Source organism: Lissotriton helveticus, chromosome 3_1 (assembly GCF_964261635.1).
Source record: "Lissotriton helveticus chromosome 3_1, aLisHel1.1, whole genome shotgun sequence".
Classification (NCBI taxonomy): Eukaryota; Metazoa; Chordata; class Amphibia; order Caudata; family Salamandridae; genus Lissotriton; species Lissotriton helveticus.
This window is the reverse complement of record NC_136061.1, coordinates 410,644,256-410,661,635: the sequence shown is the minus strand read 5'-3', so window position 1 is coordinate 410,661,635 and position 17,380 is coordinate 410,644,256. Positions and strand designations below refer to the sequence as shown.

The window sequence follows — 17,380 nt, the reverse complement described above, 5'->3', positions numbered from 1 at the left end:
ATCAGCCTTCTCTTTTTAAGTCCCCTGTTAACTGTTTTCTGAAAAGCATTACGTACACATTTCCTCCCGTGCCTTTTATCATGCCTCAATGGGACTTAAACCGTGTCTTGACATATCTGATGTGCGCTCCCTTCGAGCCCCATCATAACTGTCCTTTGCGTCTTCTCACTTTCAAGGCTGCTTTCCTGGTAGCTATCACCTCTGCCAGAAGAGGGAGTGAGCTCCTGGCTCTTTCTTCTAAACCTCCTTTCCTTTCTGTTCATCCGGACAAGGTGGTTTTAAGGACCCGTCCTTATTTCTTGCCAAAGGTTGTCATGCCCTTCCACATCGGGCAGACCATCACTTTGCCCACCATCACTTTGCCCACCTTCTTTCTGCCTCCGCATCCTTCAAAAGAGGAAGAGAGGCTCCACCGCCTGGACCCCAAACGTGCGCTCTTGTTGTATCATGTTGTCCATCAACTGTTGTTTTTGCATTTGTCACCCTGAGTAGGACGGATATGCCCTGACGTGGGTCCTGTGCTCTCCATGCCACTTGCTGAAGAGAGGTGAAACCCCGAAACCGGTCCTAGGATGCTTGTTTCCTGTCCATCCTTCAAAAGAGGAAGAGAGGCTCCACCGTCTGGACCCAGAGCGTGCGCTCTTGTTGTATCTTGTTGTCCATCAACTGTTGTTTTTGCATTTGTCACCCCGAGTGGGACAGGTATGCCCAGACGTGGGTCCCGTGCTCTCCATGCCACTGGAATCAAGCTATCCTGGCTGAAGAGGGGTGAAACCCCGAAACTGGTCCTAGGATGCTTGTTTCCAGTCCAGGGAGAACCTGGCTTGGCAGTTCGGGTTGGACTATTCCCATGGGGCACAGGGTCAAGACTGATTTCCATATGGCTAAGTTCAAACTGGAATGGCATGGTGAGCAAAAACCGATGGATTTAGGCCCAGATTTCTGTACTGGGGTGAATGTATGACATTGTTCTGCATTCTGTCCATCAACTGTTGTTTTTGCATTAGTGACCCCGAGTGGGACGGGTATGCCCAGACGTGGGTCCCGTGCTCTCCATGCCACTGGAATCAAGCTATCCTGGCTGAAAAGGGGTGAAACCCCAAAACCGGTCCTAGGATGCTTGTTTCCAGCCCAGGGAGAATCTGGCTTATCAGTTCGGGCTGGACTGTTCCCATGAGTCACATGGTCAAGACTGATTTGCATATGTCTGGGTTCAAACTGGAATGGCATGGGAGCAAAAAAACAATGGATTTAGGCCCAGATCTCTGTACTGGGGTGAATGTATGAAATGTTTCTGCATTCTGTCCATCAACTGTTGTTTTTGCATTTGTCACCCCGAGTGGGATGGGTATGCTCAGACGTGGGTCCTGTGCTCTCCATGCCACTGGAATCAAGCTATCCTGGCTGAAGAGGGGTGAAACCCCGAAACCGGTCCTAGGATGCTTGTTTCCAGTCCAGGGAGAACCTGGCTTGGTAGTTCGGGTTGGACTGTTCTCATGAGGCCAATGGTCAAGACTGATTTGCATATGGCTGGGTACAAACTGGAATGACATGGTGAGCAAAATGTATGACATTGTTCTGCATTCTGTCCATCAACTGTTGTTTTTGCACTTGTTGTATCTGAAGCACACACAACAGTTCCGGGTGGATGACAAGCTCTTTGTTGGCTACGTGGGCGGCAAAAAAGCTTGGGCCGTGCACAAACGGACCATCTCTCGGTGGGTGTTTCTGTGCATCAAAGCATGTTACTAGTTGGCTAAGAAGGAGCCCCCTGTGGGGCTGCATGCCCATTCTACCAGGATGACGGCAGCCACTACTGCCTTGGGACGCGGCATTCCCTTGCAGGACATTTGTCAGGCAGCTACGTGGGCCTCGCTGCACACGTTTACCAAGCATTACTGCCTTGACAATCAAGTCCGGAGAGACAGCTTCTTTGGCCGTTCTGTTCTCCGTGACTTTCTGGTGTAATCTTGTTCGCAGACCCACCACCGGGGTTGGTATTGCTGGGATATCTACTCTAAGTTAAGGAATGTATCACTAACATGTCTCCTTCAGATGCACAAGTTACTACTTGTGTAATAATATATCTGTAAGAGACATTAGTTAGTGATAGATTCCTTACCGCCCCACCCATCCTCCCCCTTCTGCAAACTGATTTCTAGGGTTAAGGTCATCGTTTTCAGGACCCTAGTTTCATGGCACCAGTGGTCAGTTTCTTGCATGGCTCTGCGTTCCTGGCGTGGAAAGTCGTGGACAAAAGTGACGTCAGCGCGCATGGGTGGCGCCTAAGTAGTCTCCGTGATCTCATCTCGGCGCTTACGACGCCAGCGACGGACGCGGAGCCGCACGACGCCACCTACCGGCACGGGTACTGCTGCCGAAAAACTTTCCGGATCCAGTCTGACGTCTGGGGATATTCTAAGGTAAGGAATCTGTCACTAACTAATGTCTTTTACAGATATATTGTTACACAAGTAGTAATGTGTGTTTCTCCCACTCACTTTAAAGTTGGGCAAACTTATGTTTCTGCTGGAGGTGCCTCCTCAGGCTCTGCATGTGGAAACCTTTTGAAGGTGCACAGGACTAGTACCTAAGACACTCTGATGGATATTTCTAACAGCAGATTCCTCACCTTTAGAATATTCAGCAAGCACCAAACTGGCTCTGAAAGTTTCACAGCAGTCTACTTTTCCATCCAAAAAGGTTCTGAATTAGAGATGGCATATTTGTAAGAAAGTGGCTCTGTATATACTGCAACAAAGTAAGGTTCAGTGGGCACAGAGTTACAGTCCCCAGAGGTATGGCAGAGGCTAAAGTTAGATATAGCCTTACTCTCTAAAGTGGTAGCTTGGTCGAGCAGTAAGGCAGTATCAGAGGACAGTGTAAAGCATTTGTTGTACACACTCAGTCAGTAAATAGTCTTACACACTCAAGAACTGAACTCTAGCCAATCGTTTTGTATATAAAAATATATAGTTGTTTATTTTAGAACCACAAGTAGGAATCTTAAATACTTTCTCAAAATTAGATGTTGCAATTGAATACTTTCAAATAGCAATAGACTTTTAAATACAATAGATATAGTTGTTGCAATGTGCAACACAAGTTAAACACCAAGTAACATTGAGCTCAATGAGAAGGTTTAAGTAAATGCAATAAAATCCCTTTAAGAATGTTTTTCTTTCTCAGGGCTGGATCCTGGATTCAGCCCTGGTGCATTTCCTGTAACCAGTTGAAAGAAATCGTTTTTGTTACACAGGCGATTTTTAAGGAATATTTGTATGTTTCAAAAATCGACAGAAAAATTTCTGGTAAAAACCAGGCAATGTTATCCTATGGAAGGAAATCGGGTAATTGGAAAATCACGGTTGTAATTACTTTTTAGGTTCATTGCTGGGCTCAAAGATACAGCACTGGGATCTCTCCTGATAGCAGGTGAGTAATTTCGTTTTCGTTGATCGGATGATTTTTAGTGAATATTTTAAAGTTGCAAAACTCGACACTTAAAAGAAATTCTGAGTGAAACCCAGTCAATGTTACCCTATGGAGAAAATCAAATTATCGGTCTTTGGGTAAGGACTCGGCTGGAAGAGTTATGGTTCTGAGAGTAGACTCAGGGGTCTCCCAGGGTCAGGTAGGTACAGTTGTTACACCTTCAGCGGTACTGGGGCATCCAGGTGCAGAGTGAGTAGGCCCAATGTTATCCTATGGAGGATAGGGGACCTTTGGTTGGTGGCTGCTAGCAGGCAGACCATGCGGCTGTGGGAGCCGAGCTCCTGGTCACTTACACAGGGCAAGTGGGGAAGTAGTGAAGGATAGATGCTGCACTCCCAGTGGCACTCGGGCGACTGGTGTGCAGGGTGCTTTTGGTCCTTCGGGCGCCCAATGTATTTCAATGGGAAAGCTGGAAGTTGAACAAAGGCTGCAGTCTCTGGGATGGAAATTCTTCAGGTGAGACCACCACTTCGAGAGGTAAGTTGGGATGTTGAAGGATAGGTAGGCACCCTGCAGTTGGGCACAGGGGGACGTGGGGCGCAGGGTGCATGGGTGTCTTTTGGTGTCGGGAAATCTTACCCTCTGCTGATCGCGGTTGTGGGGGGTCCCTTGTTGTGATGATGCAGGCGTCGTCAGGAGTGGCGAGGACGGTCCTTGGGTGCTGGAGTCTGGGTCACAGTCGCCGGGGGACTTCCTTGTCGTCTTTGTCAACTCAGACACAGGCCGGGCTCAGTGGGTGCAGAGTGCGCTGGATTCTCGGTTCCTGGCTGGCACCAGGGGTTGTTGCTGTTTGAGCAGAACCACTGCTCGTGGGAGTCCCAGTCTTTAGATGAGCAAGGCAGTCGGGTCCTCCGGGTTGTTGAGGTTGCTGACCACAGGAGACGCTGGGGTTTAGCAGGAGCAGGTTCAAGGATCGTCAGGCCGGTAGGCCTGGGGCCAAGTCAGTTGGTGTTGTCCTCTTGTTAGCAGCTGCACGGCAGGTCTTCTTTCTTCTTGTTATTCTTCTTGTTTCAAAATCGGGATCTGAGGAAGGAAGGTTCAGGGTGCCCCTAAATACTAAATTTAGGGGCGTTAAAGGTAGGGCAAGGGCAGGGACCAACAGGTCCCTGTCCTGGGGTGAGTACACCCCCTATCCTGCCACTCTCCAGTGGGAGGGGGGCAGGAGCCTAGCTCTGATTGGGTAGGGCTCCCCATTCTCAAAGTGGCGAGAGACCGGAGTTGTGCTTTACCTCGCCTCCCCCACCTGAGGGGTGGTGTTGGCAGAGGCTGGCACACTCCCTTTCCTTTCTTTGTTTTTCCCGCCGGTCTTCCCGCCAGAGTTGGGGTCAGAACCGGTGGGGGCCAGTTGCTGAGTACAGTAAGTGGCCTGGAGAAGCTCACAAAGGCGGCATGCCTTTGAAGCTTTAAAAAAAAGGAGGCATAGCCATAATCTATCGCAACAACTACACACTGCGAATAGAGCCCATGCCCATTACTTCATGTGAAGCAATTCATTTTTCTTTTTTAACTCCCTACTCCAATTCATTTAGAGGCATTCTCCTATACCGCCCCCCAGGTCCACGAACTATGTTCCTATCATCCTTGAGTTATCTCCTAGAACCCATAGCAGGGGAAAATAATTTCACCATTTGGGAGATTTTAACTTCCATTTGGAAGCCCTTGGTAATTCAGACACTATAGCCCTTTTGACCGAAACGGAAGCAGTAGGCCTAACGCAATTAGTACAATCCCCTACGCACTCTGCGGGCCATACGTTGGATGGACTATTTTCCAACCTTAACTCACTCTCCATAGAAAACACCCTTCCACTAACTTGGACGGACCATTCCGCAATACTTTTTAATATCACAATCTCCACACTCCCCCCCCCTCTATATCTTCTACTCTCACTAATTTTAAAGATTGGAAAAGTATCAATCTGGTCGAATTTAATCATAAATGACATAATACACAGACAGTTAACATCTCAGATCCAGAAGTAGCAGCCACTACACACACCAACTGGCTTCAGAATATAATAGACGCAACAGTCCCTACTAAGAAAAGATCCACCAATAGAATTTCAAATTCTGCTCCCTGGTTTAACCGGACCCTTAGGCTTGAAAAACAAAGCTGTAGACGGCAAGAACAGAAATGGCGCCAAAACTACGATCCGGATGAAAAATCCTGTTACAAACAAAAATTAACTAAATACAAACAAATGATCATTTCTGAAAAAAGCAAATTCTATAGCAATCAAATTAATTCAGCACAGGATTCAGTTAAACAACTCTACCAGGTTGTAACACACCTATCGGGACATGATAAACCCACCTCGATAGATACCACTCAATCAATGTGTGGCTCCCTATCAACTTACTTTCAAGAAAAGGTCTGCGACATTTATTCCAATTTCAATAAACATACTACCTCCTCTGCAGATTTCATTCTTTCACCATCTAGTCCTAAATCTACTCATGATTCTGCAAGCTCCGCATCTGTTAATAAAAATAATCCTATTTTTCAGAACTTTGACCAGGTATCCCCGGAACTGGTCTCTATTTTTCTCACAACTATCAACACAGGCTCCCCCAACGACCCCTGGCCCCCTGCAATACTCAAATTATTTCCTGAAATCGTCAACCTCAAACTCACAGACATTTTTAACGCCATGTTCAGCTCAGGTGTTTTTCCTTCTATCTGGAAAAAAACGGTAATTAAACCACTCATCAAAAAAAGGACGCTGGACCCCGCCAACGTCACCAGCTACAGACCAATAGCATGTCTACCATTTCCAGCAAAAATTGTGGAAAAAATTATGAACGTCCAGATTTCTGAATACATTGACCGCAACCACTGCTTGGACGACTCACAATTTGGATTCAGGAAGGGACACGGCACAAAACCGCTTTGATCAAAGCATCCGATGAAATCAGGATGATCCTGGATGGTGGAGGTGCTGCGGTGCTCATACTGCTGGACCTCTCCGTGGCCTTTGACACGGTCGATCATATCACTCTGATCGACTGTGTCACGGCAACAGGAATATCAAAAAATGCCATCTCCCTTCTTTCCTCCTTCCTAACCAACCGGGAGCAGTCCGTGTCGTTGGGCAACTTTTCATCTTCACCATTTGTTCTACCCTCTGGTGTTCCCCAGGGATCCTCGCTAAGTCAGACACTTTTTAACATCTACGTGGCTGACTTGGCGAGGATCATTAAAGCTCATCGCCTAGCGGTAACCTCATACGCCTGCGATACACAGCTTGTCCTGGCGGTTAACAACAACGGACTGAAAGTAGCCTCCAACTTCCAACAGGGAATGTTGGCAATAAGCAACTGGATGGCCGAGAATTGCCTTAAACTAAACTCAGATAAAACCAAGGTAATGGTCTTCGGCAATCTCACTCCAACCTGGTCTCCCACCTGGTGGACAGAAGGTCTTGGACATCCTCCCACCCCGGTCACCAAGGTTAGAAACCTAGGAGTGATTTTCGACAACAAATTGTCATTTACGCATCATGCTAACACAGTGGTCTCCTCTGCGTTCTTTACAATAAGAATGATCAGGAAACTCTTATCTGATCTTCCCACAAGCACAATAAAAACCTTAGTCACTACCCTGGTCATGTCCCGCATTGACTACTGTAACGCACTTCTTGTCAATGCTCAAGAAAAGGTACTGAACAAACTACAGCTGGTACAGAAAGCAGCTGCTAGATTAATCACAGGAATACCCAAGTTCAAACCAATTGCTAAAACCATCCGACAAATTCATTGGTTACCAGTGAGACATAGAATTAAATTCAAAGCCTTATGCATAGCTTTTAAGACCATCCACGCTACAGGACCTGCTTTTCTGAAACAATTCCTATGTCCCTACAGACCAGCACGTGCACTACGATCCTCCAAGGCCAACCTCTTAGAGGTTCCAAAAACTAAGAAAGCAACCTGGGATGACAGATCTTTCTCAATTACTACAGCCAAACTTTGGAATTCTTTGCCGTACCAAATAAAAATCACCACATCTTTAATACCCTTCCGTAAACAATTAAAAACCTGTCTTTTTAATCAGTAATCATCTACCTAGTTATCACTCTACCCAAGCGCCGAGACACCTCAGGGTATTCATGCGCTCAATAAATCTCATAAATAAATAAATAAGCTTCCCCCGCCCATCCTTGGGGAGAAGACCTAGCACCTCGTCCCAGGACGTGCATTGTTGCAGGCCCAAGAGAGCGGAGGACTCTCTACCCAGGGATCCAGCAACATGTCTGCTGTGTGGCAGCCTAGGCAGACTCTCAGTTAGGACACTGGTAGTGGGTTAGTTTCAGGAGGCAACTCTTAGTTGTCCTCTGTCGTGCATTTTACATTAAATCCCACACTGGCATCAGTGCGGATTTAATGTGCTGAGACGTTTGATACCAAATTTCTCAGTCTTCAGTGTAGGCATTATGGTGCTGTGGAGTTCGTAATGACAACCTCCCAGCACCATATACTCTTAATGGCATCATTGCACTTACAGTGCCCAGGAATGGCCCTGGGTACTGTAGGAGCACAGGGCTCATGCATCTGTGCCCACACCACTGGCATAGTGCACCCAGCTAGAGGGGTGACTGAGGTATGCCAGGGCAGTGTGTTTCTGTGCATGGCACACAGGGATGTGTGCCATGTCGACTCTCTGTTTAGTTCGGCTCCAAGACACTCACCCTGCAAATGCAGTGTGTGGGTGTCTGGGTACAGGGCCTCTAAGGGTGGCACAATAAGTGCTGCAGCTCTTAGGGGCCTTCTCTGGTCACAGTGCCCTGGGCACCTAGGGCACCATTTACCAGGGGCTGACATGTGGCCAGAGATGCCAATTTTGTTTAGACATCAATGCAGTTTTAGGGAAGTAACACAGGCCCTGGGTACCTGATTGGCAGGAACCCAGGGCACACTCATCCAAAGTACATCAGCAATTCAGCAGCAAGAAGTGGGGGCTTACCATGCAAGAAAGATGGCACTTTCTCACAATATTGGTACCTCTGAATATTGTTGGGCTCCATATCCAAGGGTGCGGAAGGAGCGAAGAAAGAAACTGACATTGATGCACAGTGGTACTGCTTATATGTAGCTCCATTGTCACTTCTAGGCTATAACAGTCAACATGGAGCTGCAAGGTGTTGCCTACTCGGGCTTCCGAGCAATGCTGTTTGAATCTTGTGTATCCAGTCTGACATCTGGGGATATTCTAAAGGTGAGGAATCTGCCGTTAGACAGAGCGTCCACCAGAAAGAGCATTACTCAAGGTAAGTAACTTGTTCTTTTGTCCCAGTGAAAAATGCACTTTGAAGATGGGGCATTTTAAGCTGCTGGGCACACTCTTGTGAGCTATTCTTGGCTTGTTTATTAGCAACTCATACGTTTTTGCATTTTGAGAAAAAGGATACTATTCCAAGGCCAACCATTAATTGGCAGAAATGTTCATAACATGTGAGCCAATACTAGAATAAAGTTGGACAATTACGCCGTCAGAATAATAATGTGTTTTGTGCATTTTACCTCCGATTGTTTGTCTCCATGCAGGTCAAAGGAGTATTGTTTATTCTTCATAATACCTTTTGTTAAACTAAAAGAGGTGCAAAAGCAGTGTAGTTAATTAGCTTTAGGGAGCACACACGTTCCATTTTGAGATGGGATTTCCTAGCGAATGAAGGTAGCATAGAAAACAATTTTACTCCTGTGCAGGAAATTGCATATATCAGCGTTAGAGAAAAGTGTCATTAGTTTCATCCCCACAAATGAAATTCTGATGGTAACTGAAAGCTGATTGTAGCCTTGACATGTGAAAATATCATTTCAACCAGCTTCTCCCTAGTGCTAGTGCATATTAAAAGACTGCCTTTGTAGTGATGTAAAGATACTGAATATTTTATTTTTGCAAACACTTGGCGCCGTGCTCCAGAGGTCCTCTGGGAAAGGTTCAAGCTTAGAATAATACAAATTAGGAGGGACGCCTGCCAATTGTGAGTGGTCTAATTGTTATCTATTTGCTGTTGTAACTAACTGTACATCATACTCCATTGCTCTATTTAAACAGCCTTCCTCTCTCTTCAGGTATTACCAAGCACAAAAGATGCCTGTTTTGCAGATGCTGTGGAATCACTCCAGCAAATTAGGTGATAAAATGTTTTCCATGTAAAGAACTGTGATATTAAGCTAAGTGTAATTGTGCTATTGGAAACAGTTTTATAAATAGATTGCTCCTTATTCACGTTGCAGTAGGGGTTTAAAGAGAGAGTTGCAATTTTTCACCACTAACAATCATTTGTCATGAAGTTTAGAACTCATTGCAGTGATTTCTCTTCACTCTCTGAGCAGCACAACCTTCACCCCCACAGACAAGTTAAAAGTGATCCAGCAAACATTTGAGGAGATTACGCAAGAGGCTGTGGCAGCTCACCAGCAAGACTTCCTTTGGTCCATGGATGACCTGTTTCCAGTTTTTCTTTATGTGGTGCTTCGAGCAAGGTGAGCCGCAAACTGTTATTAGAGACATTTTCATGTTTCAGTTTCCAGTCTGAAAGTTGTAAACATTAAGACACTCTAAAGCTTCTGGGTTTCTAACATTACCTGCTATTTATTGATGAAGCCAAATTCAACAAATTTAAAGTTAAATGTGTGGGCTTAATCTGGTACCTCACATACACACCAGAAATCCCCAAAGTACGTATACGTAGCTTTCTGATGGATACTTCTAACCGCAGATTCCTCACCTCTCAATTATTCCCCAGTAGCCAGACTGGATATTGAGGTTTTCATAGCAGAGCTCCCTCACACCACTTAGTGGTGCTGTGTGGCTCCACGATGACCTTGTGCTGCCCCGGAAGGGACGGTGTTGAGCCGCATGTAGGAGTCACCCCTCTGCATGATGTCAGTTCCTTTCTTTGCACGCCCTCCTACACAGATCTAGAGCTCTGCTTTTTTTTCTTTGGTTGATGAACACTTTCAAATTATTTTCTCCACTGTGCAGAGAAGAAATGTCCCCACCATAGTCTATAGGGTTCAGACTTGTCCATGCTGTCTGAAACAGGTCAGTGACGGACCTGCACATGAACTGCCTGTGGTGTTTGGGCTTCTGGCACGACTCCAGTACTTGCAAAGAATGTACCCTCATGCACCTGAAGGCGATCTGGGACAGTGAAGCGAAGGTGTATGTTGCCGGTCACCGAAAGAGGTCATGGAATTCGCACAAGTCCCGCTCACGCTGCAAATCTAGGGACCTGACCCTGTCCCGATCTCGAGGCGGTTCCTATGACAGGTCTACTCATTTGGTAAGCCAAAATCCAAATTGAAGAAGAAACATAAGATGTCGAAGCGGGACTCAACTCTATCTTGCCACTGTCTATTCGGAGATCCAGAGAGAAGTCAGGTGGGTATTAAGGTGGCACTCAAACTCGCTCACAATCGAGGAGCGCAAACTAATGGTCCCGATGTGCATCAAATTTCTCGGACCATCTGCAGAACTACGGCAGATTAATGTCTTTAAAACCATGTTACATATTTTTGACACTCTTCTGGTTCCCTCTGGAATGCCTTCTGGCCCCCTCTGTTATACCTTCTGGCCCCCTCAGGTATGCCTTCCGGCCCCATGTTGCCACAAAGATCTCAACTTATTGCTGTAGAGTACTTCAGTTACTGCAGATTCCTCCATTTACCACTGGCATGTCTGCTTCGGTGCTGTCTGCGCCCCTTAAATCCACCTCAGGTTTTGCAAGAACTCGGGTGCGAACTTCGACTCTGGTTCCAAGACCTGCACCTGTATTTTCTTCATCAATGTTACTGCTGAAATCATTGCTGGTGCCAGAGATCAAGTCCCTGTTGGCTCCGGTGTCCAACCCCGAACCGAATCCGTCTTGACCCCAACCAAAGTTGTGCTATGAATCCACTCAAGTGCATCCTGTTCCTGTACCTCCTGACTCAGACACAATGCTTCCTTTTCCACAGAGCTTCCTCAGAGGTTCCATCAACTGTTTGCTTTGGATTCTGACCAAAGGTTACCACCACGTGACAGTGATGATGAGGATGAATTACCTACACATAATGACCGTGTACACATGGATTTCTCTGTTATAGGGTTGATTTCCCCCCTTGGATCTACAACTGTACTGTTGTCTGAATCCCTAATGCTGATTTATGTTTGGATAGGTGAACATACGCCTGTCTCACAGATCATGGTCTTCTTGAACCGGGAGGGGTGCCCAAACCCCTACCCTCATTGTGGTGGAAGACTACCGTCGTCACTAGGAGATAAGCAGCACGACTGTGGTGGTGGCAGCATACTTTGTAGTGATCAGTAGGAGTAAACAGTACCTTGTAACTCTGTTTCACTAGAGTGAGGCCTACAGGCTCATTCACCTTTTTAAAAGTTCAACTGCTGTATGCTTAACACACCCTTTGCCTACATCGGGTAAGGTATAGAGTGCCGTTCAGCGCTGGAGTAGTGACTTTGCGTTAGTTGTATGTTTGCCTGCAGATGGTACAGTACAAGGATGGAACAGTACTTTATAGTGCTTGTATGGTTATTACATGTGCTGAGTGTATGTATACCTGAGAGATGTAGTGCTGTGCAGTGTGTGAGCAGGGACAGCATGTGTTAGCAGTGGCGGCTGGTGGAATTTTAAAGTGGTGAGGAGTATGATCAAAAAAACTATTTAGCCATGCAAGTGAATGAACACTTTTTAAAAATTGTGTATATTTGTGCAATTTACAGCACTATTTCTGTGATAATGGGCCAAAAATGCAGTTCTTATATGCATTTGTAAAGCAAAATTGCCCTGCCGCTTCCACCCTGTGCTCCTAGTCCTGCATTGCCTGAGCAGGTCTGCACCCCAGTCCTGCCCTGAACCAACCCTGTACCCAATGCAACTCTTCTCGAGCCACCCTGTGCCCCTTCCATACCCTGAAACCACCCTTGAGCCCCAGTCCTACCATGAAGCATCCAGTGTGATGTTCTCTGGAAGCAGTGGAGAGAGCAGTCATACCTCAAGGGGACATGTTTAAAGAGGAGTGAGATGCTTCTTAATATGTGACCTATTGATAGGTATACAGGCAGCTTGTTACCTAGTTGACGTCTAAGTTATCCAGGGTCCCAGTCCAGTATTACTTGGCATTCTGGGAGTTCTGCTTTCCCATTATATACAGTTACAAAAAGTTGAATGTGAAGATCAGAAAGAATGACCAAGTTATCCGCGCAGACACAAAATGCCTGAAGCACTGTCTGTTTCACCTCACAGAAACTGACACCCCTAGTTGATGAGATAGCTTTTCAGCGGATGTTATCTCCCCCAAAGCTAAGTGCTATCTGAAAAACTATGGTTTTAGGGGTGGACAAAAGGTAAATTTCACCTGCAAAATGACTTTTGCATTTTGAGAAAGCTGGAAAGCGTGTCAAACTTTGCTAGAGATAAAGTTTTTGCTAATATTTTTTCAACAGTTGAGTTTTGCTAGAACTTCACCCATGTGTAAAGTGTTAAAAATGTTGACCAAGCTGGATAAAATGCCACATGAAGAGTATTGCGATATCTTATCCAAAGATCATTCTTCACCCCCCTTTCCCCAGTTCCCCACAACCCCTTAATGACCCACACCTAAAATGTAAAAAATTTAAATCCATATTTGTAAAGCGCGAACTACTCACCCTTAGAGGCGCTGGGGGCCGTCATGGAAATTGAGTGAGCTATCACCCAGAGTAGCATGGTGCTGAGCTGTCCTGTCGCCGGAGCCGAGGATTGGATCGTGAACACTGTGCTCCGAAGTCAGCTGCCCTGCCTCTCCACCTAAAGGGCCTTATGGGGGCTCAAACTGGAAGCATGACTAGGTGGGTGTGATTATAGTGCTGAGACCCCCACTGGGCTCTACAATATGCTTAACAGGTGGCAAACGATCCCCCATCAGACTTTGACATCGGAACAAGATTGGGGAAAATACATTGTAAACGATCATGCAGGAAGAGAAATGCACTGACAAAGTGAGAAAACGGGGATGAAATAGAACGTGCAGTAGGGAATTTGGATAGGTTGGGAGTGTCTGGTGATTGGGTAAAGGAACATGAGGGGAAATCAAGACTACGCAGTCTTGATTTTAGTCACCCCGGCCTTCTGCAGCATCTGAGGCAGCTCATGCGCAAATGCTTGGGCCCAGAACCTACTCTACAAATTAAGCACTGGTTCAAGGTTTCAATATCCTTTCACGAATTCCAGCCAAGACCTGCTGATTGGGTATCCCAAGCCAGATTGTAATGTCTTTGGGACGAGAGTGTTCGTTTATTAAATGAACCAGGGGAGGTACGGTGTGTATGTGTGGGTAGAATTGGGGGGGCAGCAGCTCCTGAGAGGTAGCACGGGGCCTGCTTAGGGGAGCAATAACACTGGAAGAATAGGGTTTAACCAGTGGGAGGGCAGGACTTGTGAGGTACTCTGATGCATGGGCACCTGATTTGAGGTGGGAGTACAGAGCAGGGCCTGCTTAGTGGGAGCAGGCAGGACTGGACCACCATCTCATGCTGCTCTAGCCATCCGTCGAGGCAGAGGGTTAAAAGTAGCATGCTGCAGCTCGCCCTATTCCTAGACAGGGATGAATCTAGAGAGCTGTAGCTCCCCGAGGCAGGTAGTTCTCAGTGTGAGCATACAGTCCTACTGGGAGCAACTGGGAGATTAGTGGTCCTACCAAGACACTCCTCACAAAAAGGGCATTGCATGCACCACTCACAAGAAATCTACTGCAGAGCATGTGCAAATCCACTATCGACATAAGTGTGCTTGACGTATAACATTTTCTCTTTCTGAAGGTGTGTGCATTCCCACACACCTTCAGAGAAAAAAGAAAAAAACTGGTTGCCACATTACTCCATTTTGGAAGGTGAGAACCACTAATCACTGCATGCGCGTGAAGAATTCAAACGAAAACCCGAAACTTCAAGCCCCAGAATGCATTAGGACAAGAACCAATTCTAACGGAACGATAATTAGAAATCTCATGCTAAGAGCAACAAAATCAGCCTGTGACCATATGCTTTCGGGACTTGTTTAAAGTTACGTTTATTGAACTTCGAAGCAGTACACTGAAATTATACCTCTGTCACCACAAGACATATCAAACGCAGAGGCTGGCACCCACGAGGTGACCGCTCCAGTCTCGTCCCCGGCTTACCTGGCAGACCCTATTGCTCTGGTCCGAAAATGGCACACTTGAGCTGTTGTGGAGGTTACCAGTAAAGATCCAAGGTTTGTTGCTGCCTCCTCAGTCCCCTGAGTGAGATGATAAGAGATATGCTTTAAGCAGATACTCTTCTAAAGCATGTCCACTTAGAGTATCTGCTTACTGATTCATCACACGCTATTTGAAAGCGTGCAACGGTAGCTCGGCCTTCTGTCCCACCCCACGATGCCTGGCCTGAGCCAATTTGAGACGCTGCAGAGCAATGCAATGATTGGCTTGGTCTGGCGCTGCGAGACTTGGGGGCTGTGGCAGCAATCCCCAAGCTCCTACACTGTGCATTGGTAGGCAAGGGTATAAGTGAGCATGTCGGGCCGGACAGCGCAAGGCACCTGTCCAACCCGACATGCGCACTTCACCTTAAGGAGCCTGTAAATCCTCAAGCTCCCAGTCAGGCCCCCCCAACCCCATGTTCGCCCGCTACAGCTAGCTGTGATAAAACTGAAGCCATTCTGCGCATGTGCGTTTAAAAAAAACTATTAATAAAACGAATGTACGGTGAAGTAAACTGGGGGCACGCGCACCAATAGAAACGGGGGTGACGCCCCAACGAGGAAACGGCCACTGTGTGCTAGGTGTATGTGTGCTTGAATGAAGTACAATACATGAAGTGTGAAGGGTTTTATAGTGCGCACATAGTGAGTGTGTGTGCTGGCACCGTGTGTATTTTGAAATAACACACCCTGGTTAAAGCTAGTCGGAGCTAAACAATGCGCACAGACTGCGCGTGTGTGCGTAATGCATGTCTACATGTGAGGGTACAATGCATAGAGGTATTAATGCTGAACAGAAAGTATGCTATGAATATACACTGAATGCAATCGTACATAGTATAGAGGATCCTCGTTTCCATTATAGAAAGCCCAGGCCTGCCTGGTGAAGACATAAGGAGGAAAGGAATCCCCCGGGGCAGATTTGTGTTTTGCTGCATTCCTGTGAGCTGGGTGGGGACATACTGGAGACAAAAGGAAGAGACTCCCTTTACATTTCAAAAGACTGCTCTTTGGTTCAGTGATACAGCACAAGGAAGGGGCCTTGACGCATCTCAGGAAGGGAGATGGGGCTGATAAGAGAATCATAAAGAGTAGGTATGGGTGCTTGAAATTAACCATTAGATGCACATATCACTGTGACTGACATCAAGGTATGAACTATGCTCACTCCCATGAATTGTGCTGAGGACAATCTGCTTCAAAGTTGTGCCTGTTGTGGCAGACCGCTTTCATGAAGGAAGATGAAAAGAAATACCCACTTCAAAAGAAGCAGAACCGCAACATAAAAATCAAAAAGACACAGAACCTAAATCACATTTGGTGTCTGGAAAAGGATTATAAGAAGGGGAGGTTGAGCACCCAAGAATTTGTCATCGGCCAAGTAGCCTTGATGGGCTATGTGAGAAATGGAAGCTCTGCAAGACTCTGCCTGTGACGAAAAATGCGTACCAAGCCCTGCTAGTCTACCCTGCTAGGTGAAGGGTCATCACTCGTGGAAATCAAGACCACCACCCCTAGAGCCTGGACCACCAGCGTCTACCTGCTTGCGAACACCTGTTTGCCCTGTGAGGAGGAGGAAGAGGACAGCATTTTCTGGGAGTGAGGTCGAATTGGGACCCCTACCGTGATGACTTCCTTTGTGAGGTGTGAGGATTCAGCTGTGCATCGATCAGGCTGTAGCCTATGTGCGGGACTGTTTTTGGCACCCTCTGTATGCCAGGAAAGGACTGCCTTAGACTGTGCCACGTTTCGAGTGCTGTGTGGTAGAGGGTTCCGAGCCCACGCAGCCTTGTTGCGGTAACCCTGTATGCCAGAGGGTGCTACCAGTGAAGAAGTTGTGTGACCATGAACCTGAGGATACTTTTTTGCATCCGGAAGGTACTGCAGCAACTCCATATGTAAGGGGGGCTGCTGGGAGCAAGTCATAAAAGGCTCTGGGCCTTCACCCAGGACTGAAGTGAGGCTGTGATCGGTGAGAATAGCCACACTGAAGGATCTGCCACGTATCGCGAGCAGCCTGGCTTCTCCCAGCAGGATTGGATCTTGTGAATGCCGGCGTTGGGAGCATCCACTATAGCATTGACGGTTATGTGATGCAGGAGTGGGCAAGACTAAAACTTGAGCCTTTCGGTCCCTGGTGGATTGACTGCTAAAGGTGCTGCTGTATCATAGACACTTTTGACTGAAATCCTGAAGAGTCAAAAGGGATCTCTTGAGTAGATCCTAATAGTTTCTATCTTAAATACGTTATACGATGGAGGGTGGGACAGGGATTTTTTTAACAACTACTAGTGCGCCGACCTCCCGGGGGATTGTGTTATTGCATTTGAGTGTCAGACCTTTTTGCATGTGTAGAGGTATAAATAAAATGCTACTTTTTATAAAAACAAATATTTGGCTGAAGATTTGCTGGCCTAACCGTCAATGTTGAAATCATTTGTAACCTATGATACAGTTTATTAACAGATTAACATACATATTCCCGTCTAAAAAATTTGTAATGCCATATTGGAATCTTAATTTGGTCCTGATGTTCCTCATGTGTACCCCCTTTGATCCAATGTTCAGCTGCTTGTCGTGTCTTCTAATTCTCTCAATGCATCTTCCTCCTTGCTATCACTTAAGCTCATCGCCTGAGGGCGGGCTTCTGGTCATCGG

General features: G+C 46.6%; 1 protein-coding gene across 2 annotated transcripts in view; it reads left to right on the top strand.

Moving 5' to 3' along the window:
- ALS2 (alsin Rho guanine nucleotide exchange factor ALS2) overlaps positions 1-17,380 on the top strand; it is a 1,284,778-nt gene that overhangs the window by 1,204,466 nt on the left and 62,932 nt on the right. For both annotated transcript variants that reach the window (XM_078680222.1, XM_078680224.1), the window contains 2 exons: positions 9,570-9,631; positions 9,834-9,983. In XM_078680222.1, coding sequence (XP_078536348.1) covers positions 9,570-9,631; positions 9,834-9,983 — 212 coding nt within the window. The remainder of the gene's footprint in view (positions 1-9,569; positions 9,632-9,833; positions 9,984-17,380) is intronic.